Genomic DNA, 19,148 nt, shown 5'->3' on the forward strand with positions numbered 1-19,148 from the left:
AGAGAATAGTGCAACAATGAATGAGTGGAAGCCCAAAATCTCTGTAAATGTTTATGAAAATTAATAAAATATAATTATAGAAAAAAAAAATGTGCTTCTCAACTTCTAAGTGAAACTGCACTATTTTGAGTTGTGTTGTTCACAGCGCAATGGTCTTGGGAAGCGCTGAAGACAGAACACTTCACCCAGACTCTGACCTGTAGGCACTGCCCCATGACCTACACCAAAGCCCATGTATGGATTTGATTCCTTAAAGGCTAAAGAAAAAACTCATCTAAAAAAAAAAAAAAAAGAATTATATTCTTTTTTAAAATAAAGGCCAAGGAGGAAAAAAGATATTGGTAAATAAATTTTTAACAGAAAAAAAAATCTTTAAATCCATAAAAACAAATTTTCATTTAGGATTACAAATTATAAAAGAAAGTAGTTAAATGACAGCTATTTTTTAAGGTAACAATGTACTTCTTTACATATATACATTTAAAGTTAACAATGTGTTTAGATTTAAAAGTTTTCTATTGTAAAGTTGAAAACATGAATATAAAGATCCCCACTCAATCTCAACCCCTACCCACCTCACCTCTCTCACCCTACTGACCACACAAGTGTAATATCTGTATATTAAATTCTAAATATGTAAACTATGTGAACTCCTGATTATTTCTGTTCAAATATTAAAAGCATAAAAAATTACTTCTCTGCAAAAATGACCTCCACTCAAAACCTTTAAAATCTTTCAAAATATAACACAGTGAATAACTGAAACAAAAATGAAAACAATTTTTTTTCTTTTCTTCCTAAATCTGCCATTAATTTTTTAACCCCTCAGAAAAAAAAAATATATTTCTTTATATAAGATCCAAGTATGTATGTTCTTTGCTTTCAAAAGTATAAAAACAGACTACCGATAACCTGTATCAAGTTGTTAACATAAGTATCAAAGAATAAAAACACAGTGGCAAATCTCTAACCAAATGAATTTTTCTCCCCCTTCCTTTTTCTTCCAACTAATGAGCAAATGCTTTGAATATGTGAGTTGCAACTGTTGTGGCAATTTATGTCCTTCCTACCAAGGTCTTTTGCAGATAAAGGCTCCCCAACAGCCACTCTTCTGGAGAATGATGGGCAGTATCCTCTTGTTAAGATTTTACATTCTCAGAAACCTAAGGGAGGGTTGCTATGTGTCAGAATTGACTCAAATGCCCTGAATTTTCTCAAACGTATAGGGAAAATGAAAAGCCCTAACCACATTCAGGGTTAATAATTACCCCAACCCCTGGCCTCTTCAGTATTTCATCTCCAGCTTTAAGTATTATTACATACTTATAAAATCCTTGTTACTTTGCTCTTCTCAATATCCAGTCTTTAATCTCATTACAAGAAGCTTTCTGACCTTTATTCCTAAATATTCAGTGAGCTTCAAAATTAAAATTGTATTGTGTCTTTTTGGAAGTAACTTTTCATTAAATTCTAGCTCACCAGAAGGACTCCTAGGCTTTTCCATTTATACATTCTCATGCTACAGAAACACAGGTCATTTTCCCTTGTTTACTTACAATGTTCTACTTAAAAATACAACACTGATGGTTGCTTACACAAGAAATTTTTGTAAAATCAACTTTTTACTTTACCAAAATCTGCCATCAAGTAGATTGCGACTTATAGCAACCCTCCAGCAGGCTTCTCGGGCTTAACTGTTACAAAAGGAGACAGCCTCATCGTTCTCTAGCTCAGTGGCTGAATTTGAACTACAGACTTTCAGGTTAGCTGACCAACACATAATGCAAGGGCTCTCTTTCTTAAGATACCATTAAAATTGCGTTATTTATAAAAACAGCATGTCCTACATTGGTTCAATGTGTCAGAGAGAGAGAAAGAGAGAGGAAGAGGGTTGCCGCAAAGAAAGATAAATAAAGGAAAGAGAATCCGGTGGCTTCAACTTCCTCTTAATCCTAATTTCAAGGTTGTGTTGACTGGGTAACCATTGCAGTTAACCTGCTCTAAAAAACCAGTTCAAAACCTAAGAAGGATTGTCTTTAGAAAGAACCATTTAACTGTTTAACTCTTTTTATCTTATAACTGTTTTTTATGAAATCAATTTCAGAAGTCAACACCTTCTGAAATCCAAAGAAAATCATGATAGTGGAAAACCAAGGTTGTGGTGTTGTTTTTTAAATCCTCTGTGAAGGCACATGCTTTATTGTTTCCACTGTGAATTTATTTACAACTTTCTATTTCCTTTGCCCCACAGGTAGCATTCTGTTTCCAGGTGCCCACAACAATCCCTAGTTTCTGGAATTCCAGGAACACCATCTCCTGGGACTGGACCGTGGAAGGTGTTGTTCAATTCAGATTTCCTTTTACATGAAAACACAATTTCAGTTAGTAGGAAATTAATGCTAAATATTTATTCCATGAGTCAAAACCAACTGAAACTGATGAACTCTCTCACTCCTGGCAACGTTGACTCTCGGCATAAATGAGCATCTTCCTTAAAGAGATGGTCAGTCACACCATAGCGAGAGCCTCACTACTACCACGGTGACACCCTCACCCCTGAATGAAAGACATTCAAAGACCACTGCTTACTGGAGCATCATGCAGAGGTAACTTGTATATTTAGAGATAAATCCTCAAACATAACTCAAATGTCAGATGAATTTTTTTTTATTAATTTCAATGAACATTTACAGAGATTTTGGATTTCCATTCATTCACTGTTGCACTTTTTTGCTTCTATGCTTTATATTGTACCAAAATAATATAACTTTGTATTCCTGTAAACTTAAATATAAAACCTACATTTGCAGCAGTTAATTTAAGTGAATTTAAGAAATAATGATTTTTTTTATGAGATTGGATTTTTTTCAGTTCAGAAAATCGAGTCGACAGAAAATACACTGACTGAAATGGGACCCAAGGACCCAAATTCTCATCCTCATCCTCGCGCCAATGAGGACTCAATTCCGTGACCTTCAGCACCATTTTTTTTCATTTTAGAATTAAAAATACTACTTTTTAGAGGGAAATGGGATAATATAAAAATCTAATACCTAAGCAATAGTAGAGAGTGGACTTTCATATTACAATAATCTCACTTCAAAATCCTACTCCATTCGAGATGGCTTTGTGCTCTTTAACAAGTCAACTTCACTCATCCATTAAACTAAATGATACAAGTGATTATAAAAAAGTAACATTTTTCTAAAGGCATGACTCAAAGATATTACAGTGATGTACAAAAGATACTAAAAGAGGTACAAAGGTACTACCATCCACAGCTATTTCAATACATATTAACTAAAATATTTACACTCCAAAAAAGGATGTTTTAAAATGACCATAAAAACTAGTTAGTCAACACTTCTGAGAAGGAAGGTAGCTAGAATATCATTTTTCCCTTGAGAAAGCATGTGGAAGTCTGAATCAATCTCCACCAATTTGTCTTTCTCAATAAAATCTATTTAATTAAGTGAATCACTTACTTCACAGGTCAAGTATCATTACAGTAAAAGTCAATAGATGGCTCAAAGGCTTTTGTAACACTGCTTTCTTAAAGAATGCCTTCTTTAAATGCTCAAACATGGTTTAAAATTCTGCAGCTTTACAAAACATTTTCATTTATGCACATCCAAAAACTTCTCCAACAGGGTAAAAAGGGAAGCCACAGACTGGGAAAAAGCATTTGGTAATGACATGCCAGATAAGGAACTTATATCTACAATCTATAAAATACTTGAGCACTACAACAAGATATAGGTAAACAATCCAGTTGAAAAATGGGCACAGGATATGAACAGACACTTCACCAAAGAAGACATTCAGACGGCAAACAAACACATGAAGAAATGTTCAGAATCCCTAGCTCTAGGAGAGATGCAAATCAAAACAACTATGAGATACCATCTCACCCCAGTAACAAAAGCAAAATTTAACAGAACAACAACAAATACTGGTGAGGTTGTGGAGAAACTGGAACCCTTCACTGTTGGTGGGAGTGTAAAATGATGCATCCACTATGGAAGGCGGTATGGCACTTTCTCAAAAAGTTACAAACAGAAATACCATTTGACCCAGCAATTTCACTACTGGAAATATATCCTAAAGAATCCAGAAAGGCCACTCAAGCAAATATATGCACACCCATGTTTACTGCTGTTTTGTTCACAATAGCAAAGAGTTGGAAACAACCTAAGTGCCCATCAATAAATGAATGGATAGAGAAGCTCTGGTATATTCACACAATGGAATACTACACTGCACTGGAAAACAAGGAATTCATTAAATATTATACAAAATGGGTGACCCTGAAGGACATTATACTGAGTGAAATATCTCAGTCACAAAAAGACAAATACTGCATAATGCCACTGTTATAAAAGAGGACTAACAAAGGGCTTGGGGAGAGACTGAGCGATATGGGATAAATAATGTATACTGCATTGAAGCAGATGAGGGAGAAAACTGTTTAAAAGGGATATATGCTTAGGTATTATTGTCATAATAGAAGTCCAGAATGAAGTCAGCACAGTGGAGTGTATTTGGTGGGAGGGACTGTGTAACAATGAAAGAATTTTTCTTTTACTTTTAAAAGAGAAAAGCTAATTGGGGGAGGAGGGAGGGAGGGCAGAGAGAAAAGTGTAACAATGAATGAATGGAAATCCAAAGTATCTGTAAATGTTCATTAATTTAAAGGGAAAAAAATTTCATAGATGTTCATGACAACTGCATTTGGCCTACATTTAATACATGTAGCATAATCACCTTTCAAATTCATGATAGGCTTTTTTTGGTATCACTTTTTTTCCATTTTGCCATTATTTAAGTTCATTTGTGTGTGTGTGTGTGTGTGTGTGTGTATGTGTGTGTGTATATGTATATATGTATCTATACATATATATACACACACATATAAAAGTTACTTTTCTAACATGAAATATTGTAAAGGCAGAAAAAGAATCATTATTTCAAGAAAAAGTTTCCTGTTTTGTAAAAATACCTCCATATTCAGGTCATGAAGAACACCTCACTTCTCTGTTGGTCACTGGCCTGGTAACCTTCATTACCCAAACCACAACCCTAAAAACTCAGAAATAAAAGCTTATGAAATTTTTTCAAGATGTCCTTGAATCTTACTCAGATTCTCTTCATTCACACTGAAGTAGAACTTCAATGTTAGGATTTTATTATGCCTTGATTAACTCCTGTATTTTTCAATATTTCAGAAAAAAAAAAGCAGCTGCACTGTAATTTCAAAAACACACAATTTGTATTCACCAGCTGCTCTGTAGGAGAAGGCTCTCTTCTCTCCTGCCCTGTGAAAAAGCCAGAGGGTGAACTCTGGGTCAGCTCTGACTCAAGGGTACACAATAACAACAAAGTTTTTAGTATACTGAGGTTAACAGTCTCTCAACTTTTCTATATTTTTCATAATAAATAAATACATATGTATTTATTTTTTAATTCCATGACTAAGATTGCCTAAAATGTATTTCTTCATACATAGCACACCGGATGTAGCAGAGGAGAGGGAAGGAGAGGATCTCCAAAGAGGCATGTTAAAAGCAAGAAAGAATGCAAGCTGATAGACTGGCTGACAGTCGGGATCAAACATCAAGATTACACTGCATATAAAATGTAGACATAAGAGCTGAATAGTCTAGCCATTAAGATAGGAGCTATCCATGACTATCCTTGGAAACATCTTGACATTACAAAGCAGTATAGTAATTAACAGAGACCAAGATTTTCCTCTTGCTTTTATTACTAACTGATTGCCTACCCATAGTATTTTATCCTACTACAAAAATAACATGACCAAAAATAAAACTTTTTAATTACATATTAGCAGAACTCTAACACTACAAGTACCAGAATATACATATAAATGTGGTCTGAAACAGTGAAGCACTAAATACGGCCCTTTCAGTCAGTCTCTGGGGCTCTCACCCAGTAACTGAGTAGGACTACACAAATAAGATGCTTGCAACCCCCCAAAGGGATCTCACTACTACCAAAAGGAACAAGCAGTGAAGCGTGTCCCTGGGATGACAGGATTGCTCAACTGGGAAATTCCTAGATTCTGGAGATAGAAAGATCTAACATCTGAGATGGCAAGAAATAGCAACAGCAGAAGCAAACAGTGTGGATGCCTTCCCAGCCCACAGAAAGAGAAAGCCAAGCATCATAAGGCAGAATTCTTCCCAGCAGAGCAGATTACTTCTGGGCCTTTATCACTACAGCTAAAGAGCTTGGTAGTAGCTACCCTGCCGCAATGAACAGGTCTGCCTACAAGACTTTCTATTTAAATGATGAGTAACAACGTGTCCTAATCAAAACACTCCATCCTAAGTTGTCCTTCACCCTTAATTATAATCTGTTACTTCCTTAATCAACTCCATTCACAATAATGCATATGGACCATTAAGTTCTGTGCAGCCACTGCAAAGTTATCATTGAACTCAAAAGAGTAGAGTGCGCTATGGGAGGGGAGAGCTACTGTCGGATTTGGTAGAAAGGTTGGAGGCTGAAGGCACATCTACCTCACACAATCAGTCTTAGGCTGTTGATACTGATTCTCCTTCCTCCTTATGATGTTAGAGGCTCAACATCCCAAATGGCTGTTTTTATATCTGGCCAGTATTTCAAATGTACTCTTTTGTATCCACTGCTTTTATATTTATTAGAAAAAAGCATTCTTTTTTTTTTTTAGAGGTAAAACTGTGTCAAGATGTTTAAAACGCTTCACGAATTTGCGTGTCATCCTTGCGCAGGGGCCATTTAAATGATGAGTAAGAGCATTCTTCAAGGTCAGGATTTAGTTAATTAACACCTCCCTTATTACAAGCTTATTGTTCACTTTCATACAAAGCACAGCAATGAATTGCATGTAATGTAAGACTTTCTTCTTCTGGACTATTTATCAGGGATAATGTCACAGACATGAGATTAGTGGATCAAAGGACATAACCATTTCACAAAGTTGCATTCCACGGAATACTTCATCAGCATCACAAATCCCTCAAAACTCTACCAACACTGACTAAAACTTTTATTTAGGTTATTCAACAATTGTAAAATAGGACCTGTTTTTATCACACACAAGCAAAATCCTGCTGAAGATTACCAAAAAATGATGGAACAGTACCTCAACAGAGAATTACCAGAAATGCAAGCTGACAGAAGAGGCCATGGCACTAGGGACATCAATGCCAATGTCAGATGATCTTGACAGAAAACAGAGAGTACCCAGAGAAATGTCTGTGTTTCATCAACTATGCAAAGGCATTTGACTTCTTGCATCACAACAAACTGTGGCTAACACTGAATGGAATGGGAGTCCCCAAACACCTGATTTGTACTCATGTGATACCTATACTTGGACCAAGAGGCAGTCGTCAAAACAGAGTAAGGAAACACTGCAGGGTTCAAAATCAGAAAAAAGTACAACAGGGATGTGTCCTGTCTCCATACACTTTCAATCAATATGTATAACATATCATTCAGGAGTTGGACTTTATGAGGAGGAATGTGGCATCAGGATTGGAGGAAAACTCATCAACAAAGTGTATTATGCAGATGATACAAACTTATTTTCATGAAATTGTGGAGAGCCTTAAGCATTTGCTGAACAGGGTCAAGGACTGTAGTCTGCAATATGGATTGAAGCTCAACATCAAGAAAACAAAAGAGTCTCACCACTGGGCCAATTGGTAGCATCATAATAGATGAAGAGATTGAGACTGTTAATTTCAGCTTGCTTGTTTCCACAATCAACACTCTTGGTACCAGCAACCACAAAATCAAAAGACGAATTACATTAGGAAAATCTGCTGTCTGGGACCATTGCAGAATGCTGGAGAATAAGGATGTCAGGCTAGAAACTAAGGTGTGCCTGATTCAGGCCATGGTCTTAGAAATTACTTACTAAACATCAAAGAGCTGGCAATGAACAAGAATGACAGAAGAATTGATCCCTCTGAGTTGTAGTACTGGAAAAGAGTAATGACCATGCCATGTACTACCAAGAGAACAGGTATGCTCTAGAGAGCGTGAAACCAATCTGCTCCTTAAAGGCAAGGATTCTAAAATTCCTTCTCACATACTCTGGGCATGTAGCCAGGGGAGATCAGTCCTTGGAGAAGGAGAACATGCTTGGAAGGGTCGAGAGACAGTGCAAGAGAGGAAGACCTCAGACGAGATAGACTGACACAGTAACTGGGGTAATGAAAGCAAGTGTATCAGAAACAGTTAAGACTAGCTTAGGATACAGCAAGCTTCAGACCTACTGTACATAGGGTAGCTGTGAGTCACAGTCAACTCAATGGCACATAACATGAAAAATAAGTGAGTGACAGGGGGAAAAAACTAGGAAATATTTCCACAAGTTCTTCAACCAATCACGTTTACTTTTCTGAGACTCTTGTCAATTTATTCAACTTTCCGGGACCTTTATCTCCATGTCTCCAAAATGAGAAGATCAACCTCACAGGGACGTTCTCACTTGTGATTCCAAAATGTCAAGACTGATCAATTCCAGTTTCAGTTGAGGTTATAGGGAAGAGGCAATGCCATTTCTTGTAAGTGGGTGTAAACATGTGAAATCTAACCTGATAGTCTATTAGATTCTAAGTGTGCAGTTCCTTTAACCTAAAAATTCAACCTTTGAGATTATCCTACATGAAGAAAGGCAAGAGTGTAAAAGAATGTACTTATTTGCAAGATAGTTTATAAAGAGAACCCAGAAAAGCCCAACCACCCGAAGGCTTAGCAGCAGGGCAGTGCTGGGATAAATGAGGGCCCATCTCCAGTGAGAAACCGTGAGCAGCAGCTGAACTAGTGGACACAGACTCTAGAAGGATAACAAGCTAGAAGCTAAGAGAGCAAACTCTTTTAAAAAAAAAATCAAACTCTTAAAAGTTTTTTAAAGAAAAAAAATGTATCCTGTCAAGATGTGCCAGCACTACAGAGAAATTACAGAAGATACAATAAACTAATAATAATGACTATGTCCGATGGGAGAAGGGTCAGGTAGTCCCTTCTTCGTATTTCTCTTTATAATTTGGCTTGCTGATAACTTTTAAATGTCTACAGAGAGCAAAGTTGGGTATATTTGGGGGTTTTTTAAGATTTTACTAGATATCTCAAATTCTAAGTAATTCTCAGAGTGTGTAATTCTAGGTAGCTAGGTTCACAAAGAGGTCATTGAAATTCTTTATGAATGGTGAAATTATGTTCAATGTGCCACAGGAGTGTACAGTGTTTTGGGACATTTTAGCGCAAAGTAGTTAATACATTTAAAAACTCTGAGGAAGGTGTAAACTGGAAGGGAGCCAGGCAGAGATTAATTTATACTATTTTATCTCCCAAAAATTCTGGATAAATTAAACATTTTTTATACAAATCACTAAGCTGTGCAAAAAAACTGCACCAAGAGTAGTGAGAATGTATACTGGACTCTTCCACTCGCGCCAAGGGCCAAATGTGCGAAAAGGCAGCAGTCAGAAGAGAACGACTCTTCTTCTGAGGACTCCGAGCAAGAAGCCTATTAATCTCAATTTCCTCTTGCCCAGCCCCATGCAAAACCAGAAAAGGAGTGAAAGCACTCAACATCCAAGCCAGTCAGTCTCTTTGCTAAGGAAAATCTTTCCATAACAGGTGGTGAGGGTTGTCCTTCAACGGAGAACGGCCAAATTTTCAATTTATTCAAGTTTTCTGTTTCAATCAATACATGCTACATCTGTTAAAATTTGACTCTTAACTGAAAATATTCACACTTAAAAATGACATTATTAGTGTTCTCAGAGAAGTCACGAGACTGCCACTCTCATAAAGAAACAATATTCACAAGAGCACCAACCAGAGCAAAAAGCTAAAGTAAGGAGGAGGTTGTTTTCTTTTTAAAAAAGATGAGTTAAAAAAAAAAAAGATGAGTTATATTTTTTCTTTTTTTCATTAAATTTTTTATTATTAATTTCAACGAAAATTTAGAGACTTTGTATTTCCATTCATTGTTGCACTTTTCTCCCTGCCTACCCCTCCCCCAGGATGAGTTACATTTTAAAATTAGCAAATGAAACAAAAATCAACTCAATTACGTAATTCAAAAACTTTAAAAGTGTTTCAATTTTAAACATACCATGCCTACAATCTTCATCAGCTTGTCCATAGTTTTTCTGCAAAATAAAGAGATAACAAGAAAACATTAAGTCATTCAAGGTTTGTTTTTGAAGAGATTTTATCTGGAGAAATTGGTAGGCTTTGTTTTAACATTTAATCATTAATGTTTCAATCTGAATATTCACAGAGCAAATCTCTGTGCTCTGAGAATTACATGGTATACAGTAAGACTGCACTAGACAGCACACAACTATAACCACAGCACAGAACTGTCAGTCACATTCACTCACTTTCCTAGTTCTCCCCTTTTCTAAACTCAAATCATCCAAACCTCACCTCCCATCCTCACTCTCATGGGAAGAGAACATCCATACTCTGGCACCAGCTGGGATGCCTCCCAGCATTCACACAAACACTGCCACCAAACAAACTCACCGGCTCCTCTCTACAACCAAATCCACCACTCTTTTGCCAACCCTGCACTGTCACCTACCCACACTACTCCAGCAAGGCTCTTCTATTTGTCTGTCACTAACTTTGGGTGTTTTTTCTTTAATTTTTATTTTTTATGTGTGTACTGTCAAATTGGATCTGACTGGTACAGGAGATTGTCCGTCCTTCTCTAGCAGACCATGTGGTGGATTTGAACCATGCACCTCTGGGACTGCAGTGCAGCTTCTTGCCACTAGGCCACCAGAGCTACCTCACTAACTTTTTTTTTCTTTCCTAGTAGATCATTCCTATATAGTGCTATTTCTAAAATTTTTCCTCTTCACTTCCTGCCCCTCTCACCAGCTACTATTCCATTGCGGGGTTATTTTACATCTCTTTGAATCTTTGAGGCAAAAGTTCTCTAAAGTCAAAGTGTCTATACAGGCAATCCTCGAATTACAAATTCCATTCCCAAATATGTGTTTAAGTTTAATTTGTACAAATGTGTCAACAGTTAGGTAGGGTTCATGTTTAATGTCAGTCAAATGTTTGTCTTAGTATATATAGCATACCTTTCCACACATTAAGGAAACACCACTAAATACACTAATAACAGTAGTAATTCATGTCACAAAGTCTTTGTTGTTTTAGATACTACAGAGTCAACTCTGACTCAAAGTGATCCTATGAACAGTGGCTCTGAATCTGCAACTGTCCCACGTCATCCTCAATCACCTCTGACATGCTTGAGCCTATTGTTATAGTTACTATAGTCTTGTTGAGGGGTTTCCTCTTTCCCTTACCTTCCATCTTTCCAATCATGATGCTCTTTTTCAAAGACCAGCCCTGCCTAACAACATGACAAAAATGTGAGAAGCGGCTTCACCACCTTGCTCCCGTCAAGCACCCTGGCTGCACTTGTCCCATGGCATATTTGCTTCTCCTTTTAGGAGTTCATAGGACTCTTCTCCAATACCACAACCTCATTTACTGTCCACCTTTCAGATGCCTAACAAGTAACTGGAAAGACCAAGGCCTGAGTCAGATGTACCTTAGTCTTCAAACTGGTATCACTGCTCGTGACACCTTGAGGAGGTCCTCGAACAGGAGATGTACCCAATGTCATATGTCTTCATTTCTTAACTGCCAGTGCTAAGGCTGCTGACTGTGCATCCAAGCAAGAGAAAAATCAATGACAACATCAATCTTTTCTCCAATTATCTTGATGTTGCCTATTGGTCCAGAGGTTTTGGTGTCTGGTTTTCGTTTAGGGTGCTGGTTTTTTTTTGGGGGGGGGGGAGTACTGTTTTGTTTTGTTTGTCTTCTTGATGTTGAGAAGCAATCCATATTGAAGACCATACTCTCTGATCTTCAGCACCAAGTGTTTCAAGTCTTCTACACTTTCGGCAAGCAAGGCTGTTTCATCTACTTTATGCAGGTTGTTGACGAGTCTTCTTTTGGTCCTGATCCCACATTCTTCAGAGTCCACGTTCTCAAATTATTTGCTTGACATACAGACTGACTAGATCAGGAGAAAGGATATCACCTGCTGCACACCTTTCTTGATTTTAAGCCATGTAGTATTCCCCTGCTCTGTTCAGAAGACAACTTCTTGGTGTAAGCATAGGTTTATCATGAGTACAATTTGGTGTTCCACATTCCCATTCTTCTCAATGTTAGTCATAATTTGTTATGATCCATACAAACACCTTCGCAGTCAATAAAACGCAAATACACATCCTTCTGTTATTTCCTGTTTTCAGCCAGGATCCATCTGACATCAGCAATGACCTCACTGGTACCACAGCCTCTTCTAAAGCCAGCAAGAATTTTTCATAGTTCTCTGTCGATAAGAACTGAAGGTTATCAAAAAATGTTCCAGGCATGTTTTCATAACCTTCAGCAAGACTTTACTTGCATGTGATAGTAATAATACTATTTAAAAATTTCTAAACATTCGGTTAGATCATCTTTTTTTTTTGAAATGGGAATAAATACGGGTATCTTCCAGTCTAGTGAGCAGGTGGCTGTCTTCCAAATACCTGGTGTGGACTAGGAAGCACATCAGGACTGCATCTGCCTACTGAAACATGTCAATTGGTATCACATCAATTCCTGGGGCCTTATTTTTCACCAATACAGCTTTAACGTCTTCCGTCATCAACACAGTCCCTAATTATATGCTACTTCCTGAAATGGTGCCACAAAGTAGAACCCATTTATTATTATCAACCACAGTATATATCTTGAACTTCTAAGTCTTTATAGGGATTTGGTTGGAAAACTACAGGTTGATCATTTGTAGCCTAGAACTGCCTATATTCAAATCTTCATTTCCTCTAATTCTCTCTTGATGTCACTGTGATAGGACTCACTGATTACATCACTGAGCTGCTCTCCTTGGCTCACCAATGACAGCCACTGTATCCAGAAGTATACACAACCTGTATCTACAGTTAGTCATTTGGAGACATACTGTTCCTCAGCTAATTCTCAATTTTTATTTCTCTAATCAAAGCATCTGACAATGCTGACCACTCCTTCATAGTAATATTTGGTTCCTAGGATACCTTCAATTCTTAGTTTTCTTATTCCTCACAAGGTGTTTTTAAGGCAGGCTTGCTGGGTATTCTCTTTAACCTCAGCACTACAGTATGCCCAATAAACTGCTAGTCCTTTCCTCTTCTCTAGCTATGTACTCATTTCATTTCAGTGGTGATTTTACTCAGACTTAAGATTTTACAAAGCATTTATATGTCAGACTCTAAAAATTATTACCTTTAGCACAGTTCTTGCCCTAAAGCTCCAACCATGCATATCCAACTGCTCACTATCTCCACCTCACTATCTAAATAACTTCTCCAATTCAATATATCCAAAAGTGAATTCCCACCTTCCCTGACAAAATACGTGCCTCATCTCAGATGCTTCTCATCTTAGCTGAAGAAATATCCATTCTCAAACAAAAACATCTCAAAGTGTTTACCTATACGCATTCTCCATCTCTCTTCCTCCACATTCAACCCATCCAAAAACAGCACTAATTTTACTTTTAAATTCTAACTAGAATCTAGCCACTTCTCATTAAAAATTTCCAGTGCTACCATTTTGGTCCAAACCACTGATGTCTGTGACCTAGATCATTCCAACAGTTTGCACACTAGTCTCCTTGCACCTAACTTCATTCCTTCACAGCACAGTCTCAACATAAAAATAAAAATATTCCTACTAAATGAAATCACATCACTCCTCTGCTCAAAATCCTACTGTATTTCTCTATCTCACAGTTGTACAGAGTAAAACCCAAAGCCTTTACAATCACTTAAGTCCCAGGGGATGTAGTTACCTCTCCAACTCCATCTGCTAACAGTCTCCCTCTCACATGCTTGACTTGAGCCACGACAGCATCCTCGTCACTCCTCAAACACGACAAAGATGCTCTTGTTTCAAGGTCTTTGCACTAATGCTTCCCTCTGCCGGTAAAGCTTTCTGCAGAATCCCAGAGCCCTCACTCTCTCACCATGTCCCTGCTCCCACCCTGACAACCTGAAGAGAAACTGCAACCTGTCCTTAATTTCATTTCCAATCTCCTTTTCTCTGTTCTACCTTTATTTATGCAGTTGTTATTGTCTAATAGTCCATATTACTTATTTATAGTCTATTGTTTATGGTCTCTCTTTCCTAAAATAAAAAGTACTGTCTTTTCATGGAAAGAGTTTTCAAAGAGGAAGATACTCGAATGGCGGGCAGACACATCAAGAAATGCTCCAAATCACCAGCAAAAAGAGAGATGCAAATCAAAACCACATGAGGTACCATCTCACCAAGAGTGGCAAAGTTTATCAGGGCAGCAAGTAATGTTGGCGAGAAAGGAACTCTTCTATATTGTTGGTGGGATTGTACAATGGTGCAACCATTCTGGAAGGCAGTTTGGTGCTTCCTCAAAAAGCTGAACATAGAAATTCCATATGACCCAACTACTCCACCACTTGGAATACACCCTGAGAATATGAGAACTGAGGCACAAACTGAGGTTTGTACACCAATGTTCATAGCAGCATTATTCACCATTGCAAGAACATGGAAGCAGCCCAAACGTCCAACCACAAATGAATGGATTGAGAAATTATGGTACATTCACACAACGGAATACTATGCATGCAGCACGCAGGAGCAGTAACTTTGTAAATTATTACCTAACTTGGGAGGGACTGGAGAGCATTATGCTGAGTGAACTAAGTCCCACAAGGATAAATATTATATAAGACCGTTATTGTAGAAGGAGTATAGGATCCAGGAAGGGTGGGAGAGGCTGGAAGCAGAGGGATATGGGTGTAGAGGGGGAAGAAAGGACTAATCATTGGATTGTACAATTTGATGGGTGGAGGGGGTGAGGGAAATTGAAAGAATTTGTTCGATTTTGTGTTAGAATTTTTTTTTGTATTGGAATTTTGTAAATAAACTAGTGGGAAAAAAGTCAGCTTGGGGAGGAGGAAAGGAGAAAGGGGGTAAAATGTGCAACAATGAATGAATGAAAAATCTAACTTTTCTGTAACTTTTGTTAAAATGACAATTAAAATAAAAACTTTTAATTAAAAAAGAAAAAAGTACTGTCTTTTTTGTTAATATTTATCAAATATATGCTAATGTTTAAAGCATACTATGAATTCAATAAATACTTGTTGAATGCATGAACAATCCAAAAGGCTATATAATTCGTACCATTTTCAAAGCATAAAAACACAGCTGTTTGCCATTAAAGTTATTTAGCCACTTAGCTATCTCCTCAGCCAAAAAAGTTCTCTCTCACTGCCAAGTCAGAACCATGCTGGGCTTCTGAGGCTGCAAACTACATGGGAGGAGACAGCCCATCTTCCTCTCCAGAATCCCGGGGGAGACTGGAACCATCAGAGGGGCAAAACTTTGGGAAGCAGCGCAGCTACCTGCAGACTATCTCATCCAAGCTCCCTGTAGATCATGCCAGAATTAGCTAATCTACCTGGAGAGACAAGCAACAGTCTCTGTTCAATAAAAAAGTACACAGATCATGGGCAAATCCACAGTATTGACTCACCAGCTGTAAAAATGAGGCAATTCTGTAAAGAAGACTCTCGATTTTGATGCGTTCGACCTCCAGCGGGCATGGTCCTGCGCAGTCTGCCATGGAGTACTGGCCAAGAGAAAGGAGGGCCTCTGTACAGTGCTTGAGGGCCATTTCATAGTCCTGCCTTTTAAGTGACTCACACGCTTGTTCACATGACTTCTCAGCTCTTCTGTCTTCCATGACTCAGGGACAAAAATCCTGAGGACAGGGAGAATAAAAAGGAAAGACTGTTAAAAATGTACTAAGTCTAAATTCTAACCCCATTCATATCCTGGCTGGCTTAATTGTCTATCTAAATAGTAACCCTCAAGTGTAGCCTTGTGATCAAGGACACAGCTGAGCAACACTGGCTGAAGCTACAAATCTCTTATTATATAAAATGAAACCTTTACTGAAATCCAAGCAAAATGCCAACCCTAAGCAAGGTTCATATCAATAATACATGATATAAATGAAACAAATTGACAGTGAGACATGACTTGAATGTTGCAAAAAAGAGCAAACCACAAACAATATTTTTAACCAGAAGATACAGAATGTTTCACATTCAAACTTCCAAATGTCAGTCTCCTTAGTATTTTCTTCTTCCCATTCTATGACAATGAATGCAGAGAACCAAAATCTATACTATGTATTTTCTATGCCCACAGGGGAAGTGGGGGAGGCAAACAAAACCTGGCCAAAAATGAGACTCTGAACTGCCTCTCAATTCAATTCAATCAATCAACGTTTCCTGAAGGCCAAACTTCTGAGTTCAAAGCTGCAGCATGTCAACACTGCTTTCAAGACGTTCAGATTCTAGCCAGTGAGCAAAGAGTAAGTGAACAGTGACAAAAAGGCTTATTCCATCTGCCTCAAGGCATGAGCGAGGCTGGAAAGGTGAACAGGAGTTCACCACACAGAGATGACGGGGAGAGTTCAAGCAAAAGCAGAAGGGCAGAGCACAAGGCTCAAGTTCAGGGGGAATCAGAGGAGCAGGAGCTGTAGATGACCTCAAATGCCACAAGCAGTGCCAAGGGCTTTACTCTACAGCAAGGAAGCCTCAGGAAAAGCTGTTTCAATAATCAAAGAGGATCTTATCCAAAAGAAGTCCTATGGGGAATATAAGAGAAATAAACCAGAAGCAGAGTCATTCATTAAGATCATTACAGTGAGAATTTGGGTTCTAAGTATTTGAACTTTGTTGTTGTTGTTGCATGTGTCATGAATTGGAATCGATTCATAACTGACCTTCAGGAGGTTTACAGAGCTGTACATGGCACAGGAGGTGTTTACTCCTTTTTCTCCCTCTGAGCAGTTTGTAGATTCAAACTGCCTGCCATTGTGTTGGTAGTGTAACCCCTTACCCAGTAAGCCACCTGTGCTAGGACTGTAACAGTATATGGAATTAAATCAAAGGCTTTAGTCTGGCTTTGATGACACTGCTTCAGAGGATCACTCCTCCATCACCGTCAGGTCTGCAGAACGCATTTCTTGCATCCACCTTTCTGACTCTCCAACTCTTCCCTGCCCTTCTCTATCTTACCAACCGGCCCCAAAGTCCTGGTATTTGTACCTTGAGCTTTTCTCCAGTATGTGCTCAAATCCTCTGCCTGAAAGCCCCAGCACTGATATTAAAGAGTGCTCTGTCTTCTCCCAGCTGTTCTGCAGCCATCTGCTGCCTCTATACTTCAGTGAAAGATAAAGGAAGAAAGTTACTGATAGGCAAAAATAAGTAAATATGCCAGGAAGTGAGAACAAGGTGACAGATATTTTCTCTTATCTGTGAGAAAAGATCTCTGGTGGTGTGCTCTGTTGAGCTCATTCCACCTACAGTGAACGCTAGACAGAGAACTCCTCCACTGGGTTTCTTGGGCTGCAGCCTTTATGGGAGCAGATTACTAGGTCTTTTAGTCCACAGGGTCATTGATGGGTTTGTACCACCAACCTTTCAGTTATCAGTCAAGCACTTAAGCACTGTGTCACCACAGATCCTAAAAGAAGTCTAAGCTCCTTCAAATTTATAGACTCTTGGCATACTAAACTCACAGCTTTTAAACTGTAGGCATTTCTAAAGAATAGGACTAAGATTAAAAAAAGACCTCAACAGTAACAGCTAACGTTTGTTAAATAAGGTAACAGATACATGGGGCACAACTCTTGGGACTTTTCTGTTTTTAATTAAACTTTTTAATTAGTGTTTTAAAATTTAATTTAAAATGTAAAAGTCTTAGACTAAAATTACATAAAATGCTTTTAACAAAATATGAAAACTAATTAGCCAAAAGATAACCCATCAGATACTTAGAATATTGATTTTATCTTCAATTTCTTTTTTTATTAAATTTTATTAATTTTAATGAACATTTACAGAGATTTTGGGTTTCCATCCATTCATTGTTGCACTATTTTCTCTACCCTCCCCACCCAGTTCGTTCCTCTTTTTCCTTTTTCCCCCCTCGAAAGTCTGTTTTAATTGTCCCATTACCACAGTGCTTGTCAAAGCCAGTTCTGATTAATCTTCTTTGTCTGTGTGCCCTTTGCCATTCCCTATCACTCCTCCCTGAGAGAGACTTCACTATCTTCAATTTTTTAAAGAGTCCTGGTGGCAAGTGATTTAGAATTTGGCTGCAAGCTGAGTGACTCTAAGTTCAAACCCACTGGCCATTCCACAAAGGATGCAGCCGTCCACTTCCATAGAGGACACCCAGGAAATCTGAGTGATTGGTTCTACTCTGTCCTCCAATTATCACTAGGAGCTGAAATTTAACTGACACAGGAATGGGTTTTTATTGTATTCTCAATCTTGTCGTTATCTCCCTTTAAACTTCCTCTTTGTCTCTAAATTGACATGTACTTCTCAGTGTTGTTTAAGGGAACTTAAATATTTACATTAGAATTGGCACTTAAGCTCCATATATAGTTACCTTGAAAAAATTATAAAATTAAAACATCACAAATTCTATACTGTTAAAGTGATTTTGCCCATGGAGAACAGGAATGGTGTTAAAGACAATTACCAACTTTATTATTATTGTCTAGATTTTCTCCACTCCTGGCATTAAAGAAGTGATAATTCGTTGGTGTGGAAGGCTGTCCTGCACACTATAAACTGTTTAGTAGCAACCCTGACCTTGCCCATGACAACCAAAAATGTCCCCAGACATGGTCAAATGTCCCAGGCAGTGGGGGAAGGAGGCAAATATCATTTCTAGTTTAAGTATTTCCTATGAACCTAGGCCTCCAGGTAGCAGCATCAGCAGACAAATGACTCTACCAATACCAAAGGCCTTACTTGTCAAATCTTCCACATATAATAATTTTGAAAAAAATAGGTAGAAAGAAAAGAAACAAGCACAAATCTTTTCTTAAAAAAAAAAGCAGGGAGCTCTAGTGGCCTAGTGGCAAGAAGGTGCACTACAATCCAAGAGGCACACAGTTCAAATCCACCAGATGCTCTGCTGAAGGAGGGAAAATCTCCTCCTGTACCAGTCAGATCAGATTTGATGGTACA

At 38.0% G+C, this 19,148-nt stretch overlaps 1 protein-coding gene across 2 annotated transcripts in view; it reads right to left on the reverse strand.

Moving 5' to 3' along the window:
* HELZ (helicase with zinc finger) overlaps window positions 1–19,148 on the reverse strand; it is a 204,882-nt gene that overhangs the window by 162,335 nt on the left and 23,399 nt on the right. For both annotated transcript variants that reach the window (XM_006886268.1, XM_006886267.1), the window contains exons 2-3: window positions 15,626–15,853; window positions 10,139–10,175 (exon numbers count right to left, since the gene is read on the reverse strand). In XM_006886268.1, the coding sequence (XP_006886330.1) occupies window positions 10,139–10,175; window positions 15,626–15,835 (247 nt within the window). In that variant the 5' untranslated portion in view covers window positions 15,836–15,853. The remainder of the gene's footprint in view (window positions 1–10,138; window positions 10,176–15,625; window positions 15,854–19,148) is intronic.

This window comes from Elephantulus edwardii, unplaced genomic scaffold, assembly GCF_000299155.1.
Source record: "Elephantulus edwardii isolate Elephantulus edwardi_28Jun2011 unplaced genomic scaffold, EleEdw1.0 scaffold00048, whole genome shotgun sequence".
In the NCBI taxonomy this organism is placed as follows: domain Eukaryota; kingdom Metazoa; phylum Chordata; class Mammalia; order Macroscelidea; family Macroscelididae; genus Elephantulus; species Elephantulus edwardii.